This window comes from Spodoptera frugiperda, chromosome 9 (assembly GCF_023101765.2).
Source record: "Spodoptera frugiperda isolate SF20-4 chromosome 9, AGI-APGP_CSIRO_Sfru_2.0, whole genome shotgun sequence".
Lineage (NCBI taxonomy): Eukaryota > Metazoa > Arthropoda > Insecta > Lepidoptera > Noctuidae > Spodoptera > Spodoptera frugiperda.
Window position 1 is genome coordinate 9,516,800 of NC_064220.1, and position 18,312 is coordinate 9,535,111.

The window sequence follows — 18,312 nt, forward strand, 5'->3', positions numbered from 1 at the left end:
GACCATAATACAGTATTCATATACTGGGATATACTAGGAAATAAAATAGAGGGTTTGTAGTTTTAGACTAACCATATTTTTAATAACGTATAGCTCATGTTTTAAAATTGCACTCGATTTTATAGATACATTTATATCAAATTCGTTGGTGGGTACATAATATCATCAAAATTATTTCTAAAGTCCTGAATATCATATTAATTGCAGATCTTATTGATCATGTGCAGGAATCTAGCCTAAGACACGCGTTAGTCACTGTTGTAACTTTTCGTGTGCTGGAACGCAGATCCACGTGAGACAAAATGTATTTTAATTGTTGTCTTATATACCAGTATACGAAAGGTTAAAAAGGTTTACTGCAGTTCAAGCGGTATGCATAATACACTCTGGGCACGTTTAAAATTTGTATAAAAAATAAAACAAAATAATTTAGTTAAACATTTTATTATTGAACTCATAAAGACAACACAGGCATCTAACTACTACATTTAATTCCATAGGTACATTACAGTTACTTACAATAATCGTATAGCTATTTATAATATATATTTTACCAAAATTTAACAAAAACTCTTTTAATTTTTTACCTACTTTTAACTTCATTCACATTTACCGGAGTTTTGATATAGACAGCATTTTTAAATTACGATTATATAATTCCCAATTTCTATGTCTACCTTTTTTATTTATATACCAATCTAGTCATAAGCCCTTTTTTAATATATTATGTTACATGTAAAGCGAACCAAAGTCATTTATATAATGTATTTTAATAAAAATTATATATACTATTGCGGTATTGTACTTTTATATATAACCCGCACTATACCAAACATGTATCTACTGTTATACATTATATTATAATTTGATATTGTTGTTAATTTTATATTATATTTTTAATATCGCATATACCTACCAAATATAAGCCTTACAATCGTATAATTGCGATAGATACACTTAAAAGTGTGGACGAATTTATGATACTTCTTTTTAATTATAAATTGGAAATCATTTCGTATATACATTCCTATATACAGTTATAATTTCTACATATAATTTCTATATATTTATAGTACAAGATAAAGTAGTATGAAGCGTTTGTTAAATTTTGTATATATTGCTTAACTTTAACAGTATCGCGGAAATATTGTCTACACAATTGACGGTTTATAATTATTAGTTTTAGATCTAATTATATCTTTGTTGCTTTTTATTTTGTAACCATTTCTATTATAAATACTTTTCTCTACTTTCATAGATAAATTGAGACTATACAACCTTGAGATATTCTTTCTGAGGCTTTTTTATACGTAGTCGCTATTTTTTAGTTAAGACAGGCTACCTTATACATTTCTAAGTAGCAATGATACAGTTTCGCTAGGAATAGGTATAGTTAATTTACTTAATCTAACATTTAAGCAACTGAGGAGTCTACCTCGTTACAAGTTTGCCTCATCAAGATTAATAATTGCACAGAATTTTATATGAGCCATAAGTTAACGATACATTTTTAAACAAACCAATTGTGCGTTCTATATGCAGTGCTTATTTATATACATGAGCAAATATTACCAAGAGCTTGGTGATACAAAAGCAACAGCATATTTTTTGTATGTTATAATTTATAATTGATATAAATTAAGCGTTATAGTTAATATTATATAGTTATATACAAACGAATAGAAATAGTTCAATCAATATTAATTTTACTTTGATGAAACTAGATTGAATAGAGTGTTAAAATTAAATGCAGTAAACTGAAATTGTATTTCAATAAAATAAATCAAACATGTATAACGTTATCGGCTTACTCACGTAACTGTTTGACGAGGAACTCGACTAGTTTTAAGCCATGCTAGAGGCTCATATTCATGAGCAACAGTCTGCGACACTGGACATAGCGACTGTCGCGCAGCTACTGACTTTCCTCGTCAAACAGTTATGTGAGTAAGCCGATAACATAATAAATTAATTTAGTATATAATTTATAACGTTGTTTAAAATAAATGTTTTACATAAGATATTTAGTGTGACAGCTACATACATGTTTTTGAAAAATATGTTTTGATAACTATAATGGCGATAGTATATAAAAGGTATATTAGAAGTTATATATAGTTCAATTGTGTGCCAAAGATAGGTCGTCAACGCTTCTGTACCGCAAGCTGTGCTCCTTCGGCCATTGGGTTGCTGGGGGAAAAATATTATTATTATATTACAATCAGATTGAAATAAAAAAGAAATGTGAGCCGTCTTGAATTGTTTTTCTTGCGATATTGATTTGAAATAACAAAGGAACAATTTATCTCTGTTACTCATCTGTATAAATTAATAAGTTAATATATAATATAAAAAGACACTAATATTGAACTTCAGGAATTACATACATATATGTCTTTAATATATGTCTTTAAAATAATACAAGAGGAAAGATGGCGGGGTATGAAAATTAAAAATGTATTTAGTCCGTCAGCTAGGTAATAAAAAAATATTAGACACGTTTGTTATTTGCCATATAAGATAACTTACGAATCAAGTGAAGAAAGTAGTGGGACGAAAATGTTCTATCTAGAATCGATCTACCTAATACTAGAAGTGACGTCACGCGATATTTCAAATCGATGTATCAGCGAAAGTATTTGTTTCAGTTAGAAAAAAAAAAAATACGTGTCTAACATTTTCAAATAATCTACAAGACGGACATTTAAATAAAAATAGTCATTTATCTTATTGATGGCATCAAAGGAATGTAACAATTACATTTCGATTTTAAAAATAAAATTCGTAGTTTGTTTTTTCATTGGACGCAAAATATACTCGTATAAAATGTATTCATACATTACCTGAGGTCATTGCTCTCGGTTACGTTAACTAAGCTTGCAGGTGTTGTAGTAGTCATTGTAGTTACATTGGCTATTGTTTCACTAGGAATAGACAATAGCGTCTCTGATCCTTCTAAGTTTAAAATAACAAAAACATAAAATAAAATAAAAATTGTAAACAAAAAATAATGTAAGCAATTTTTTACATGCACAGGGTTCTTTTTGGACGGTTAATAATCTTTTGACGGAGAAATACTAATACTAACAAGTATGAAACAAAAAAAAAAAATTAATCATAAATAATTACTTTATCATCCTTCATCCCGAAAAGTTAGTAATTTGTTCCAAAAATAACCCTTGAATAATAAAAAAAAAAACAATCAAAGCACAAAACTAGAACTACTTAATATACAAGACAAGGCAAGAAGAGAGTAAATTCTCATTAATAGTATAGAGTGTTGTACTGTGCGTATTTAAAGTAAGCGTCCACAGCCCCGCATCGTATGTATCGCACGCAACGGATTTTTGTTTGTCTTGTATAGAAACTCTTACAACTGCGTCCACTGATCCGCATCGTACGGACCGCTCGTCGCAATGCCTACGTGCGATGTGTACCGATGATGACCATAACCGTCATACAGAATGCGTACGATGCATGCGATGCGTACGATGCGGGCCTGTAGACGCGACGCACTTGTAACGCCCCTGGTGTTTCGGGTTTCGAGTGTTTGGAGTAGCCATGGGCGGCGGCGATTGCTTACCATCAGGTGACCCATCGTCTCCTTTACCGACTTATACCATAAGCAAACAATTACCAAAAGCATTACTAACTACATAATTCTCACAAACATAATCAAACTATACCTATTTCTGTGACATTTCTTTGGTCTATCTTTATCGTGCCTTTTGCATGCAACACTTTTTTTGGAACGACGCTTGTGGCGATACCGTGCTGAAAGTTCAGTAAAAATGTGGTAGAAGAATAGTGGAGATAGAATGTTTGAAGCGATAGTTGCATTCAGTCTATAGTTGTTTCGTATTAACTTAGAATGGTAAGTATTGTGAGGGAGATGGTAACGAGTAAATTGATAATTAATTTACATCATGTTAAATACATTTGCAAGCCTTTTTGGGTAAAATGTGGGACTAAATGATTTAAAAAAAAGTTACATTTGTGAAAGATACTTTATACTTTTGAGAATATGAATACTTATACTTCCAAATATTTTTTACAGTAACTTAGATTAAATACATGTAGAAAGTTACTTAGCGTAGTTCAAGTATGCAAGTCTTTTCAAAAATAAATGTAAGATTAAAAGTCAATACGAAACACGATATTTTACATACAAAAATCGTGCAGGTCTTTTCTTATTTTTAGTTTGTACATGCTCCATTCTAAAGAACCAAGATGCTTGAATAAAAAGGTATATATAGTGCAATTAATAATTATTTTGGACTAAAAAAGAAATAGTATTTACCTGTATAATGCATATTTCGGTACATGTCTGGACAATTGCTTGAACCCTGTAACAAAAGAAAACATAAATTACAAAATAAATAAATTCCCATCTCCCAACTCGCGTACCAACCCCGATAATTATTTCTTGACTTTCGCCTTAAAACTATTTTACTAACAAAATTGAATTTATTTCTCTTTCTTTTCTAAATAAACGTTGCCCCGCTCTACGATTTTCTCCTGTATCATGACTGCGTTTACAAAAATATAAATTCACACACACATCACACCAAAACCTGAAACAACAATTTGCGGATCACACAAAGAGTTGTTCCCACAGAATTGCTCCGTGTGGGAATTGAACTCGTTACCATGTTGTGCGGAAGCCGGTTGCCCAGCCACCATACAAAACATGTTGTTGTTGTGACAACAAAAAAAAAAAGCCTTAATTCATATAATAATATGTATTTTCCAGCAATCGGTTCTGTAACTAGCAAGTTGATTAAACGCGTCGTGTCCAATCGTAAATTGTTTTACTCTGCAGTAGGACAAGTACTCTTAGACCGGGATTTGTTTAAGATTTATTACGGGCCATGCAATTTGGTGCAGTTTTAGTCTGCATGTAGCTACTGGTAGCGAAATATAAGATAAATCGTGTTTTCCTCTGTAAATGTATTGTGTTATTATTGCAGTCTGTATTTCATGAGGTGTCTTGAATTGCGCTCGGTAAGTACCATAGTAAGAATAGGTATAGTTGGTCAAATTATTTGGTACGCAGTAGAAAGAATGGATGAAAGCAATACGAAAGAAATATACAAGGCGAATATCAATGGGCCCGTTGGTAGAGGGCGCCCTAGACGGACATATAGAGACCAGATTGGCGATATATTAAAGAAGGGCCAAATTAAAAGTACTCTTAACCGACGAGCATGCATGAAAAGACTGATGACTGTTGATGTAGCGAAAGAGGTGTGTAAGATTCGTAGCAATTGGCGGTCCATTAACTCTGCATGGGAGACAGGCGTGCAGTTATGTATATATGTATTTTTGTCAGTTTAGTTGCCAAACAATAGTTTCTAAGCATCATAATTATGAGTAAGGTTTAGGGTCGGGTAATGACACTTTTACAGACTTAATGTTGAAATACCTTATACTATAATCACACTATTTTTAACATAAGTACATTTATTCAAGAGCAATACTATAGTCCCCAAAATGCTACCTAACCAAAGCTAAACAGTACCAAAAATAATCACAGGCATCCAACTACGAATCCCGGTATTCGCATCACTAAACACTGGGACATAACTCACTGAGCCACGAAGTCTTATCTACCAACTGTACTACCTTTGAGTATTAATATTACAATCATAGTTTCAAAAAGACCACCTTTTTGATTGATTCCAAAAGTAAACATTTTGTGTTACATCTATCTTGAGAGATAGATACATAACCTCACGCCTGTCTCCCATGGGAGTAGACAGAGACAATTACTGCGATTCTTAGACACCTCTTTATTTTGATATTTAATAATTAATTTAGATTAATGGTTTACTCATTTAACCATTCAATGAGATATATTCAAGTAGTTTCAAGCCACACTTGGGAACCATATTCATGTGCGAGTCAATTGATTTTGAGTCTTATTTTGTACGTTCGACTCACACAAAGTATTAATATTTTTAGATCAATTCCGTTTTTTCATTTTTAAAATAATTATAGGCTAGTGGAGCCTTTAATTTTACTCAGGGTACGATATTATACTGTAATGACTTCTCCCGCTTTGGACGAGAAGACAAGAACTAAGACTCTTAGTGACTAAAAACCACCTCGTTCCTTCTCCTGCTTTTCGAGGCGGAGCCCCGGTAAACTCGCTAGGTAGTACGCAGCTCCCGACGGCAATATATTCTAGCCTTGCGTATAGCTATGTCATAATGAATATCTCGATATTTTCCATAAAAGTGGAGCATCGAGCCTGGTCTCATTTATACTCAGTGCCATAAGCTCAGTATTACAAACGCACAAGTTCAAACTCTGTGTACACAGTTATTTGTTCACTTTGTGATAACCTGCTTTTTATTGTATAAATGTATTACCACTAGTTCTAGTGTCCGGTATTCAGTTTATTCTCGTAGGTACTGCATTGTAACATGTTATTGTTTTCAGAATTCGATTATGAACAAAGGTTCGTAAACATTAAACTTAAAGTACAGGTTAGGACAAAAACATTTACACATTTTAACAGAACAGGCTTTGTTTTCAGTTTCAAAACCACTCGGAATTATTATATACTACTATTTTGTACGAGTTTGAATTCTTTAGTACAAATAGTAACATACAACACGTCATATTGTTTATACTATCACTGTAATCTTTAGTAAAATATAATTGTATTCGCTTAATCACATTCACATCGATGCTAAAACACATTTTAGAGCACAAATGCTCGAAACTAGTAGAGCTTTTCTCTATTAGTTTACTTGAGTAAACCGTGATTTTTTTGTTAATTTAATATATTTTATGTTGTGTCTCTTTCTCTCACCTGCAATCCTTGTTTGTTGAAGTTGATGTTGGTCCTGACGGTGCGATGGTGTAATGGCTGCACTGGACGCGCGTTGTTGCCCAGCGGTGCTTTAGGAGTCAACTGGGATCCTTGCATCAGCTGACGGAGGGCATACATCTGGAAAATGGCATAGGTTGTACATTTTCTTATTTTTTATTGCTGTGTTGATACTGACAGTTTGAAAGGAACCAATCTTTTCCCTCTCGGATTGTTCATAAGTTTGGTGGAGAGAATCCATGTATAAGTTTTGTTTCAAAATGATAATTAGAATGCGAATGCTACATTAGCCAAAAGAAACAGTCTCCATTAAATTAATTAAAAAAACTCATTTTTTACTCAGGCTATAAAAATCTCATTTTTAGGTAATTTAGTATTTCTCACGATAGTGGTTATAAAATATACACTACTAGTTAAATGAGTAGAAAAATCAATGTATGCGATTGCCACTACTGCTTACTGTCATTTAAGAAATTATTTCTATTTATTAAGAACTCTACTAAAATAAGAGCTCAGATTATTAGTGCCTTACTATTTACTGTTTATTTAAGTAGAAACCACTTACCTCTTGTTTAGAAATATAAATAGGTTTGTTGAAGATGATCCAGACGGCTGTCTCCCAGCATCCAGGGTGTGTCGTAGAGCCTTCGTAAGTCAAGTACTGCTGTGTGTTCGGTAGCAGGGAACTTAGTGGTAGGTGTTTTATAGGGAATGAGGCACCTGGAAGAAAATCGAATGCTAGAGAGATATTCATTGTCAGATATCGTAAAAGAGATGAGTATTGAACCGAATGAACTTATTGTCTTACTGCCCACTTTACATTTACACATAATTCACTTATTTTAAAAATACTGAAAATTTATTGGAATAAATGTAAAAGTACTCTTATTTGAAATTAACCAACGTTAACGTTCAGCTGTTTTTGGCAATAAATAGGTAGGTACGGTACCGTAATTAATTTTTTTTGTAATACCTATTAAGTTTTTTTAATTGTACTCACCTCGATAAGTAACTTTGTTGAACGCACTGGTTATCAATCTAAAGTCAGTGTTGATAGGTTCGCCAACCTGACACAGAAAAAAAATACATTAAAAATAATATTATTTTCTTATTTTCTACCTATCCTTTATTATATGTAGGTGGTACTAACCTGTACCATTAGAGAGATGCCGACGATTCCTTGAGATTTGTGCTGTGCTTCCGACATGTTGTGGTACAGTTCTTTATTGAAACCGTACAGTTGGATCTGTGGACAATAATATTAAATAAAGGTACTGTAATTTATGTCTTATAATTCATATCATAAAGAGTAAAGTCTTATAAAAATATGATTGGCTTTTTTAAAGGAAGGTTTTTAATATTTCCTTACCGAATAATATGAGCAATCATTTGCACAATTATATCAGTTTAGACATCGAAAAATGAAATAAAAAATATCTGCTTATATAAATCTGCCTCGTTGGTGGCCTGCCGGGCAAGGGGTCTCGGGTTCAATTCCCGAGACGGGCGAGGTATTACTGGGTTTGGGTGTGTGAAAAGTGGGTGCACAGTGGCATTACATGCTGTAATGTGCACCTCTGCCTACTCCTTCGGGAATAAAAAGCGTGACGATACAGATCTACTTATGTAAATTTCAATCCTCATTATACAAAAAGAATTCATTTTGTATCGCATAGTCCGAAAATTCCCTCAATTCTCATCACATTAAACGTTGCTAAGCCTCAATTATCATTGATTTTAATGAGGTAATAATGCACAATACCAAATAACGAGACCCATTAACAAAATACTGGACCACAAATAAAGTTAAAACAGTCATAATGGCTAAATCAAAAAGTCATTAAGATTGGACCACAAAACCTCAACCGCAGTTTCAAATAATCAATGGTAGCTAAAATTTTCGTCACTAGCTTCAAACATTTCCATTGATTAAATAGTTTAAATTAATAACTCTGTATCGAGTATTCAATTAGTGTTTCTGGTTATTAAAATTGAGGGAAGAGTGTTGCAATTTATTGTTATAATTTACACTAACAATACAATCAATCTTTAGTTTTTATTCGCTTGTGGAAACAATTGACATAAACAGAGACAATGCTCCTGAAGATGCTCCGTGAAGAATTGAAACATATGACGAGTGTGCATGCTTCACCAATAGGTCGGCTCGACCGGAGTGATACCACGGCTTCACAGAAAACCGAAGTGAAACTATACATGCGTTGTGTTTCGTGGAATGTGTGAGATTACCGGAAGCCCAATTACCCCTAATCTTCCCAATCTCCGAACAACCCTTAAATTCCTAACACCCAAACGACTGAAAAAGCACTTGTAACGCCTCTGGTACTCCGAGTCACCATGGGCGGCGGGCGATTGGTTACCATAAGGAGCTCCATCTCATCGTTTACCGGCTTATAATGGTTTATTTTTATGGAAAAATAAACGATAATGACGTCTTCATCGAAAATAAACTGCATTTTTTTATAAATGTACTAATTTTATTATGTTCACTGTGATAACAACTGATTAGCGAATGGGTGCCATTCTATACTCTTTATTAGGTTATTCAACCCTAAACCCTATACATTACTTTGATAGTACTAAATAACGATGGCAGTTTACAAATTAACACTTCCAATGCCAGTGTTATCGAGCCCTCATTATTAGCCCCTTGGGGTCATAAAGACCGAACTTTGACCCCTTAAAGTTTGTTGTAATACCCTAATTATTGACTTCCGCGAGTTATAAAATGTAATTACATGAGTAGGTATGTCTCTTACAAACTCGAGCAATTGTCAAAATGGTATGGAATCCTATTCCATTTTACTTACTTTTCTTTCCATGTTGTACTTTTTCGGTTTTTTTTTTGGAAATAGGGAGAGGTTTTCTAGTTTATCTGGTTTGATGAAGTATTTTTATTAGTTAGTTATTTGTCTCATGAAGAACTAGTTTATATTCTTAGTTCACTGTGGAAAGTCATGATACTAAAAAAAGTGGACTTTTCCCCTTGAAAAAGAAAACGTATTTACATCTGTATCTGTAAGTATATACTAATATATAAGTAAAGAGCTGAAGAGTTTGTTTTAACGCACTAATCTGGGGAACTGGTTCGATTTGAGTAATTATTTTTGTGTGAGATAGTGCACTTATCGAGAATGGTTATAAGTCTATATAATATCACGCTACGATTAATAGGAGCCGAGCAGAGCACGTGCAACCACGCGAAAAAAGTTAGTCGTATTATATAATGTAGAGACAGAATTAAATCAAGCAGAAAGAAAATATTTGCGCTAAAAGCGATAATTTAAAAACCCTAAAATGATACACATAAATAATGTCAAATATTTCGACATAATAGCTTTAAAACGATCGTATTCGAAGTTAAAGAGCGAACTTCGGTCGTTGGGACCCCTCGAGCTAATAATGAGTGTTCGATAACAGTGGCGTTCTAGTGTTGACTTGTGAATTTATACATTATCTCTACTCTGGTATTTTGTGAATGAGTGAACGAGGCTATCTATATTTTTAGTTCTATTTAATGGCGTGACGTTGCTTTTTTATTTTTTTTTTGTTCTGCCTACCCCTTCGGGGATTAAAGGCGTGACGATATGTAATATGTAATTTTTTAAGTTTACCCCTGAAGTAGTCGTCTTTTATCCCCGAAGGGGTAAACAGAGATGCACATTACGGCATGTAATGCCGCTATACAATGTATACCTACTTTTCACCATTTGTGTTATAAGTCCCATGTAATAGGGGGTGAGCCTATTGTCATATACTGGGCACAATTCCAGACTCCGTGATACTACTGAGAAATTTTCGGAATATCGAAAAAAACTCAGTTATACTTTGCCCGACCCGGGATTCGAACCCGAGACACATTGTTCGGCAGTCGCACTTGCATCCACTCGACCAACGGGGCAGTTATTTTATAAATAAATTATAGGAAATCTATTTTTGTTTATTTATTTTATTTATGAAATCATTAAATATATTACTTTCGTTATTCCTAGACATTAAGCAGATTATAGATACGTGTTTTAGTTTTTCTATGTCGATATTTTTAGTAACGGTACTTAAAATAAATTAGAGTCCTACATTTGATAAAATCCTGATATTACTATCGTGATACACAGTACTAAGTATTTTAATGAGTTCATTTGTGCTGTTATGTTGCGTTATTTTTGTATAGGTAGAAAATAATTAAATGTTGTTGATAAACTGTAGAAAATCTAAGACAGAATCTTTGTAGATACCTCTTACAAATACATTTATTTATTAAAAATCAACTTAAACTAGACATTATTAACTAGCTAACAACTGTTTTCATGTGCTAAAGTCGAAAATTTAATAAAAAAAAAAAAATAGAAATTGGAGTGTCTGTACCTAAATAATTAATTAGTTATAATGCTAAAACCCGTACTTAACAAACAGACTAGAAAAGGTCACGCCTTTTGTCCCCGAAGGGGCGTAGAGGAGGAAATTTTCACCATTTGTGTTGTAAGTCCCATGTAATTGCTTTATACTGGGCACAGATTCAGACTCTGTACTACTACTGAGAAATTTTCGAAATACCGAAAAAAACCCCAGTAAAAAAACCCAGTAATTCTTAGCCCGACCCCGCAATCGAACCCGAGACCCCTCGTCCGGGCAGTCACACTTGCAATCACTCGACCAACGAGGCGGTCACATGTACATAAATATAACGAATATTCAGTAAACTTCAAACTTCCAACATATATTTACATACAACCATCTACCCCTATCCATAAGCCCCACTTTTCAAAACCCCTGAAGCTATCCCATAAATAATTTAACCCTTAACTGCTTAATAAAAGCAGAATTAATTTGAAATCGAAGACGGCTCAGAAGTTAGCAAGCGTTCGGAATGCGAGTGCATAGTTCGCAGTTTGCGGTCAGGCGGTTGCATAGTTAGACTACCTGACTATTGATAAAGGGGAGTCCTCGTAATAGTGAATTTACTACCAACTGAATTTAGTCTCGACTAGTATTATAAATGGGAAAGTAAGCTTGGTAGTTTTTAGCTGTATAAGTTGTTTATATGTCGCCAATTTTCTTGATTTTTGCATATATTTGTTAGGGGAAATATGGTCCGCAAAGTACACTACACTTTTGTCTGATAAATATCACGGTTACAGCTGAAATTAAACTATATCAAAGGAGATGACAGAGGGAAATAACTGCCTTCAAAAACCTTTAAGTTAGTATTTTTATAAGTGAAAGATTAGTGTATCAGTGTGTGGCAAAGACAACTTAAAAAAGTAATAGCAATAGTATGCCCCTAACCCAACAAGAATGATATAGAAGTGGTCCTTGACCTTTTGTGTCAATTATGCAATATCATCCTTAAGTACAACTTATAACATAAAATAAACATATAATTAAATTCTTAATTGTTTGAAAATAAGAGTGTTCCGTTTACCCCCTGAATAAGTATATCTGTTTCTGTACCAAATAGCCAAATCTGTCCATTATCATTTTCGTGAAAGACTAACAAACATATGTACTTCGTCGTAAACTTTCACATTTATAGTTAAAGTAGGACTTACTACACCTAACGCATTACGTACATTAACTGTTACTTACAATTCTTATTACTTTACTAACATGCAAATAGCAAGTCAATTCAAGCATTTGCAACACAAAGGAATATAAATAGAAATGGATTAAAAACCTGCAACAAAGCTGTAATATAGAACATGGTTTAGTTTCCATTGACATTACTATATTTATAGGTAGAAATTGTCACATAAAGCTATACAATCCAGTATAAACTGGTCTTTGAATATATGGAAAGGTCTTATAAAGCTAGACCGGGATATACTGGTTTTGTACAACTTGATCTGAAACACTATATACGAAGGTATGTTTGTAATATTTTCCGATATACAAGGCTATGAAGCTATTAATAACCAGTTTATCATGGTCTCGCTTTGTTCGATATTTCAGCACGTTTAAAGGTCAGTTTATATTGGATATGTGTAGCTAGATGTGTCGCAGTATAACCGAGTATCTGGTTTAGTTGTTATGGATGCTATATTCTGAACATTGTTATGAATTTATATCGAGAGGGATATACCGAAATAATTCCTTCGATGAGGTTGAATTTAATAATAATTACACGATTTCCGAGAACATGTTTAATCATTATTAAACATCATTATGTTGAGGTTTGTTAAAGTATTTATTTACTATTTTGCTGAAATGTTAGTTTGGTTAATTGATAAGCAGTTGATAATTATGTAAATTCAATAATTGATAACGCATACTATTTATTTTTTATTTAAAAAAATTTTGGGGAAAAAAGATGGGAGTGTAGATTTTTACCCCACTAAAATCTCCCCGGTGGTCAGGAGGCACCTGTAGGGCTACTCAGGTTCTCGAATGACCATCCCCAACAGGAAAAAATCCTAGTGTGGAACAAAGTAAAAAGAAGGACTGCACATTTAAAAGAAATTTATTCTTAGATAAAACCAATGGTTGAGGTTTAGGTAAACCCCATTACTCCTACCCATAGAGAAGGCCGATAGTCCAACAATGGACTGTTTCTATTGGACTGCTGATGAACACTTCTATTATAAAGAGATTTCAAATATATCATCAAAAACAAAACCGTTCATCGTAAAATTAGTGTTCACAAATCCTACTTACCTCGCCAGGAAAGGTGTGGTGGTCAATCTGGTGTTCAGAACCTCGGTTGTCTTCCATTCCATAATGGAAGTAGATCTCCTCGAACTGGTAGCGGTAGGAGAGAGGTCCTCCGCTGATGTTCACCTGATGCTTCGAGTCCTTCTCCACTCGGAAGACCAGGGATTGTCCTGTGTTTTGAAGAACTCCGCTGACCTGGTGAAGAAGAAAAAATATAATCTTTAGTATTATTTCTAAAATGGTGTCTAATGACGTACCGTATGCTACTGCATTAATTTGTCACAGGATTCGTTTCATTAGTAACTCTATGCTTTGAACGAGTTAATCTCCGGAACCACTTACTGGTCAGATTTGAATAATTACTTTTATTTTGGGTAGTACATTTATCGAGAAAGCCTATAAGTCTATAAAACATCACCATAAGATTAATAAGAGGCGAGCAGAATGGGCGAAACCGCGCGGGAGTAGCTAATATTAAATAAATCTACACTTATTATGCCAAATGTAAGCACACCCCGCACCTATTAAAAGTGACTCACCAGTCTAGTGTATTGAGCACCTTTGAATTAAGTAAAAATACCTAATCTACTATAACACTAATACCAATTAGAACAAATCAAGGACAGAAAAACGATCAACTAAGTAATCCAATACAACGAAAATAACCTAATCAAGAAACAGCTGATATAGATAATGGAGGGCCCAAAACTCTAGACTAACACCAAAATAATAATGAACACGAAATATCTATGAATCACATGGCTCCCCACGGGGTGTTTCTATCAATCAATGGGTCGCACCTTGATTAGAACCTGGCAACTTATGCGCTTTGAGTGGAGATGATATATTGCGTGTTGACACGCGAACGACGAAGATCTAAGGATATGAAAGTGTCTGTTTAATATAATATTTTTTTGTTATAATTTTAGTGAGATATACTAAATTAATTATTATGTTATCAGCATTCCTCGACACACGACGTGCATGCTCATGAATATGAGTCTCCAGCATGGCTTGAAACTAGTCGAGTTCCTCGTCAAATAGTTACGTGAATAAACCGATAACATTATCTTGACCGGAGTGATACCACGGCCTCACAGAAAACCGACGTGGAACAACGCTTGCGTTGTATTTCGTTGTGTGAGCGAGGTTACCGGAGGCCCAATTACCCCCCTCCCGAATCTTCCCAATCACCGATTCCCCAACAACCCTAAACCCCAAAATTCTTCGATAAAACAACCGGCAACGCAATTGTAACGCCTCTGGTGTTTATGGTGTCCACGGGCGATTGCTTACCATCAAGTTGATCGGTCTGCTTGTTTACTGACTTATTCCATAAAAAAATATTACGGGACTTGTGTTCAATATTCCTTAGCACTTCTATATTTTGTATATTCATGTAATTTAGTTGAGGGAGTGACTTGGCTCGCGGTCGTAGATAATGCTTATGTAAGAGATAGCTACGAACATTTTTCTTTAATAAATTACTTTAAAGACTGTTCTTGATATAAGTTCAAGTAATTTGGACGCCTACGAGTTTTGTAATAACACGTTTAAGTATCAACTTCAGTAATTTTACTTAGGCACCACTTAGAACGAAAAAAGATATAGATTTTTTGTAAAATATACTTTTACCTATTAATCCCGTCGGTGTCGTACAAACTGACAAACCTAATTTCATATTATTATTTGACAGAGACTATGCAGTAGTGCTTTCCGATAAACCTAAGCATGTCACCTTTATTTTTAATTTGACACACCCACTTATGTACAGACGATACTACTATGGGAGTTTCAAGTGTGGGAGAGCCATGCTTCGGTACGAATGGGCCGGCTCGACCGGAGTGATATCACGGCCTCACCGAAAACCGACGTGAAACAACGCTTGCGTTGCGTTTTGCTGTTTGAATGAGGTTATCGGAGGCCCAATTACCCCTCATTCCAATTCCCCAACAACCCTTAAATTCCTAACCCCCAAACGGCCGGCAACGCACTTTTAACGCCACTAGTGTTTCAGGTTTCCACGGGCGGCGGCAATTGCTTAGCATCAGATCATCCGTACCATAAAAAAGTCGTATCTGACATCCATAGCACTTGACCACTCGACCAACTAGACAATCCATTCAAAATATTACCTACCATTAGCAAAAAGTAACAACCCTATCATACATAGACTCTTTAATATACTATCGTGGCTACTACCACACAGGCCGCCCCTAAACGGGCGCAGTGTATGTTGCAAAAACGTGGCCGATAGCCTATCGGGCTATCGCGAGTCGCATACATTAGCATCGCATTGAGCAAGCTTGTAACACACACTATAATGAATAATTCTGCACGAATGTTACGTTTATTGAACATACAGTATGGTATGGCTATAAAAAGTAAGTATGGTTTTCATTTTGTTTAAGTTTTTGGAGGTTGTTAGTTAGAATTTGTTATCTTCTGATTTTGTTATATTCTGATTTGTTGTCTTCTGATGGCGGTCGTTAAACTAGACGAATAATTATTTACAAGTTTTCTGGTCTCTATTTTTAAGTCTCTATTTTTTATATTATATGTATAATGTTTGTTCTTTTTCTCGACACGGGGCTCAGAGTTAGTGATAAGTGAGTGTTAAAGGAAGGGCGATTACGGGATTGTTATGCGTGTAGAATTGCATTAAAATTATTATGAAATATGAACTAAATTTTGAATAAATAAAGATGGACTTTTTAACGGATAATAAGAAGGATCTCAGTTTGATTTGTATGTAAGTTTGTGCGCTATATATCTCGCGTATGGCTGAACCGATTTTGATGTGGTTATTTACAGGCATAGTATTTTTTAGACTTAGAAGAAGATAAGTATATGTTTTTAAAAATGGAAGTTCACGCTTCAGTTTAACATTAGAATTAGCTTTTCTTTTTTTAAAGACATTACATTGTTTTGTTGTATGAGTATCTGTTCGAATAATTATCTTTAAACTTCGAAATCAACTATTGATTCGACTAAAAATCAGTCAGTATGTAACTAGCTTTATTCCTACAAATTACGTCAAAGGATGGAAGCATTTTTTACTAGTTTTAATGGATATTACATGTTCGTAATTACAAAGGTATCAATTAGGGGTCTGTGTACGTGTCCGGAGGTACGATGGTGCCTATTTATTACTGGTAACATGACACTGACAGCAAACAGCTAGTTCTTTGAATTAGTAATTGGTTTCATTTATTTATTTATTTATTGTTTTTATTTACACTTTGTTTTATAGCTGATTAGCGGCAAAGAATTGTCGAAAAACATAATTTTGATTATTATGTTATCGGCTAACTCATGTAACTGTTTGAGAGGAACTCAAGCGCGACAATCGCCGCGTCGTGACTCGCGGAATGCTGCTCATGAATATGAGCTTCTAGCATGGCTTGTATATTCATATGCGTCATATATATTTTCCTCTATCCCCAAACAGTTAGGCAGAGGTGTAGTATTATGGCACGATAATGCCACTAATACATCAGATTTAGATGGATGTCTCACGAATTAGTTATAATAACGTAATTATTAATCTTGTTTACTACAGGGAGCCGCTGGATGTCAGGTCGCTTCCAACACGGCCTAACTCTATAAAGTCATTGGGGGAGGCCTATGTAAAGGCAGTGGACGTCTTATGGCTGATATGATAATAAATAAATTGTTTACCTAGCTGTCGCTTACGTAGAATACTGACTTGTAAGTGACTATGTAATTTGGTGTTTATGCCTATTACCATATATCGGGGACAAATCCAGACAAGTAGCCTGAGTAAACTATTTTTTTTTCTATGAAAACTGTTATTAATCCCATGTAACGGTCACCAACGAGACTCGATAGTCTCGGTTTAATTTTCCGAGTAACATATTAATTAGTGTTTCATTAAATTGACGCACGTCTGCCTACCCATTCTAGTATAAAGTGCATAAAACTGTATACGTAAATGTTTTCTGATATTCAGCTGTTTTTATCTTGTAGGCTTATGTTAATGTTCGTTGGGAATGGTGTAAAGTTGTAGTATAGTGTTGTCGCGGGCTTTCCATGTTTTTGCATAGGATTATCGTTAAAATGGCCGCCGGTGTAATGTTACTGGTTTAAGACCTTTCATATCGATTGGTCGCACGTTTTTTGTAAAGTGAAATGTTGAGAATCGAATTAATTCCTATAATAACTATCGTGAGACATTATAACTAAAAAACACTGTTTACTTACGTTATTTAATGGAAAAAGAACTCTATTAGTTTCGAGTCACAGAGTGACACTTCATCATGAGCAGCGTGCGCAGACGCGGCGATTTAATTATTTTACTAGCGTTACGTCCGTCATTAATTTGCTCAAACTCTAATAAATAGATTGACTAAATAGATTTATAATTTTCATACCCCGTCATCAACCCTATTGTATTATTTAAACAATATATGCAATTCTACAGAACTTTGAAAATTAAACCATCCTAATCCCTGAAGATCTAAACCAATTCCAATATTTGTATGTTTTTTTAAATCGTGTATTTGTTGTAACTTAGTAATTTATACAACTGAGTAACAAAGATAAATTGTTTCTCTGCATTTCAATAATAAAATCAATATCACAAGAAAAATAATTCAAGGCTCACATTTCTTTTTTATTTTAATCTTTCCTTTTGTTATATGCCATTAAATACCAACTCGTTGTACTCTTGTGTAGTGTACTTAACACGTTCATAATATTGAATTTGTTACCGCGTTCTACCTACGTACTATTGCAAACTGGTTTCATAATAATATACGAACATGAACTTTGTTTTAAACACACAC

The 18,312-nt window shown here is 34.1% G+C and overlaps 1 protein-coding gene across 9 annotated transcripts in view; it reads right to left on the reverse strand.

Moving 5' to 3' along the window:
- Positions 1 to 428: 428 nt before the first annotated feature.
- The window catches only part of LOC118271140 (carbonic anhydrase-related protein 10), a 65,811-nt gene continuing 47,927 nt past the window's right edge, over positions 429 to 18,312 (reverse strand). Inside the window, exons 5-13 of one of the 9 annotated variants that reach the window (XR_004783275.2) lie at positions 13,508 to 13,699; positions 7,989 to 8,084; positions 7,839 to 7,905; positions 7,404 to 7,558; positions 6,821 to 6,958; positions 4,301 to 4,346; positions 3,687 to 3,774; positions 2,844 to 2,952; positions 429 to 2,190 (exon numbers count right to left, since the gene is read on the reverse strand). Coding sequence is in view for 5 of the 9 variants with exons in the window: in XM_035587081.2 (XP_035442974.2) it covers positions 2,145 to 2,190; positions 2,844 to 2,955; positions 4,301 to 4,346; positions 6,821 to 6,958; positions 7,404 to 7,558; positions 7,839 to 7,905; positions 7,989 to 8,084; positions 13,508 to 13,699 (852 nt within the window). In the remaining 4 variants the exon portion in view is untranslated. Of the gene's footprint in view, positions 2,191 to 2,838; positions 2,956 to 3,686; positions 3,775 to 4,300; positions 4,347 to 6,820; positions 6,959 to 7,403; positions 7,559 to 7,838; positions 7,906 to 7,988; positions 8,085 to 13,507; positions 13,700 to 18,312 lie in introns of all 9 variants that reach the window. The other 8 variants (XR_004783274.2, XR_004783273.2, XR_004783272.2 and 5 more) reach the window with 8 other exon arrangements.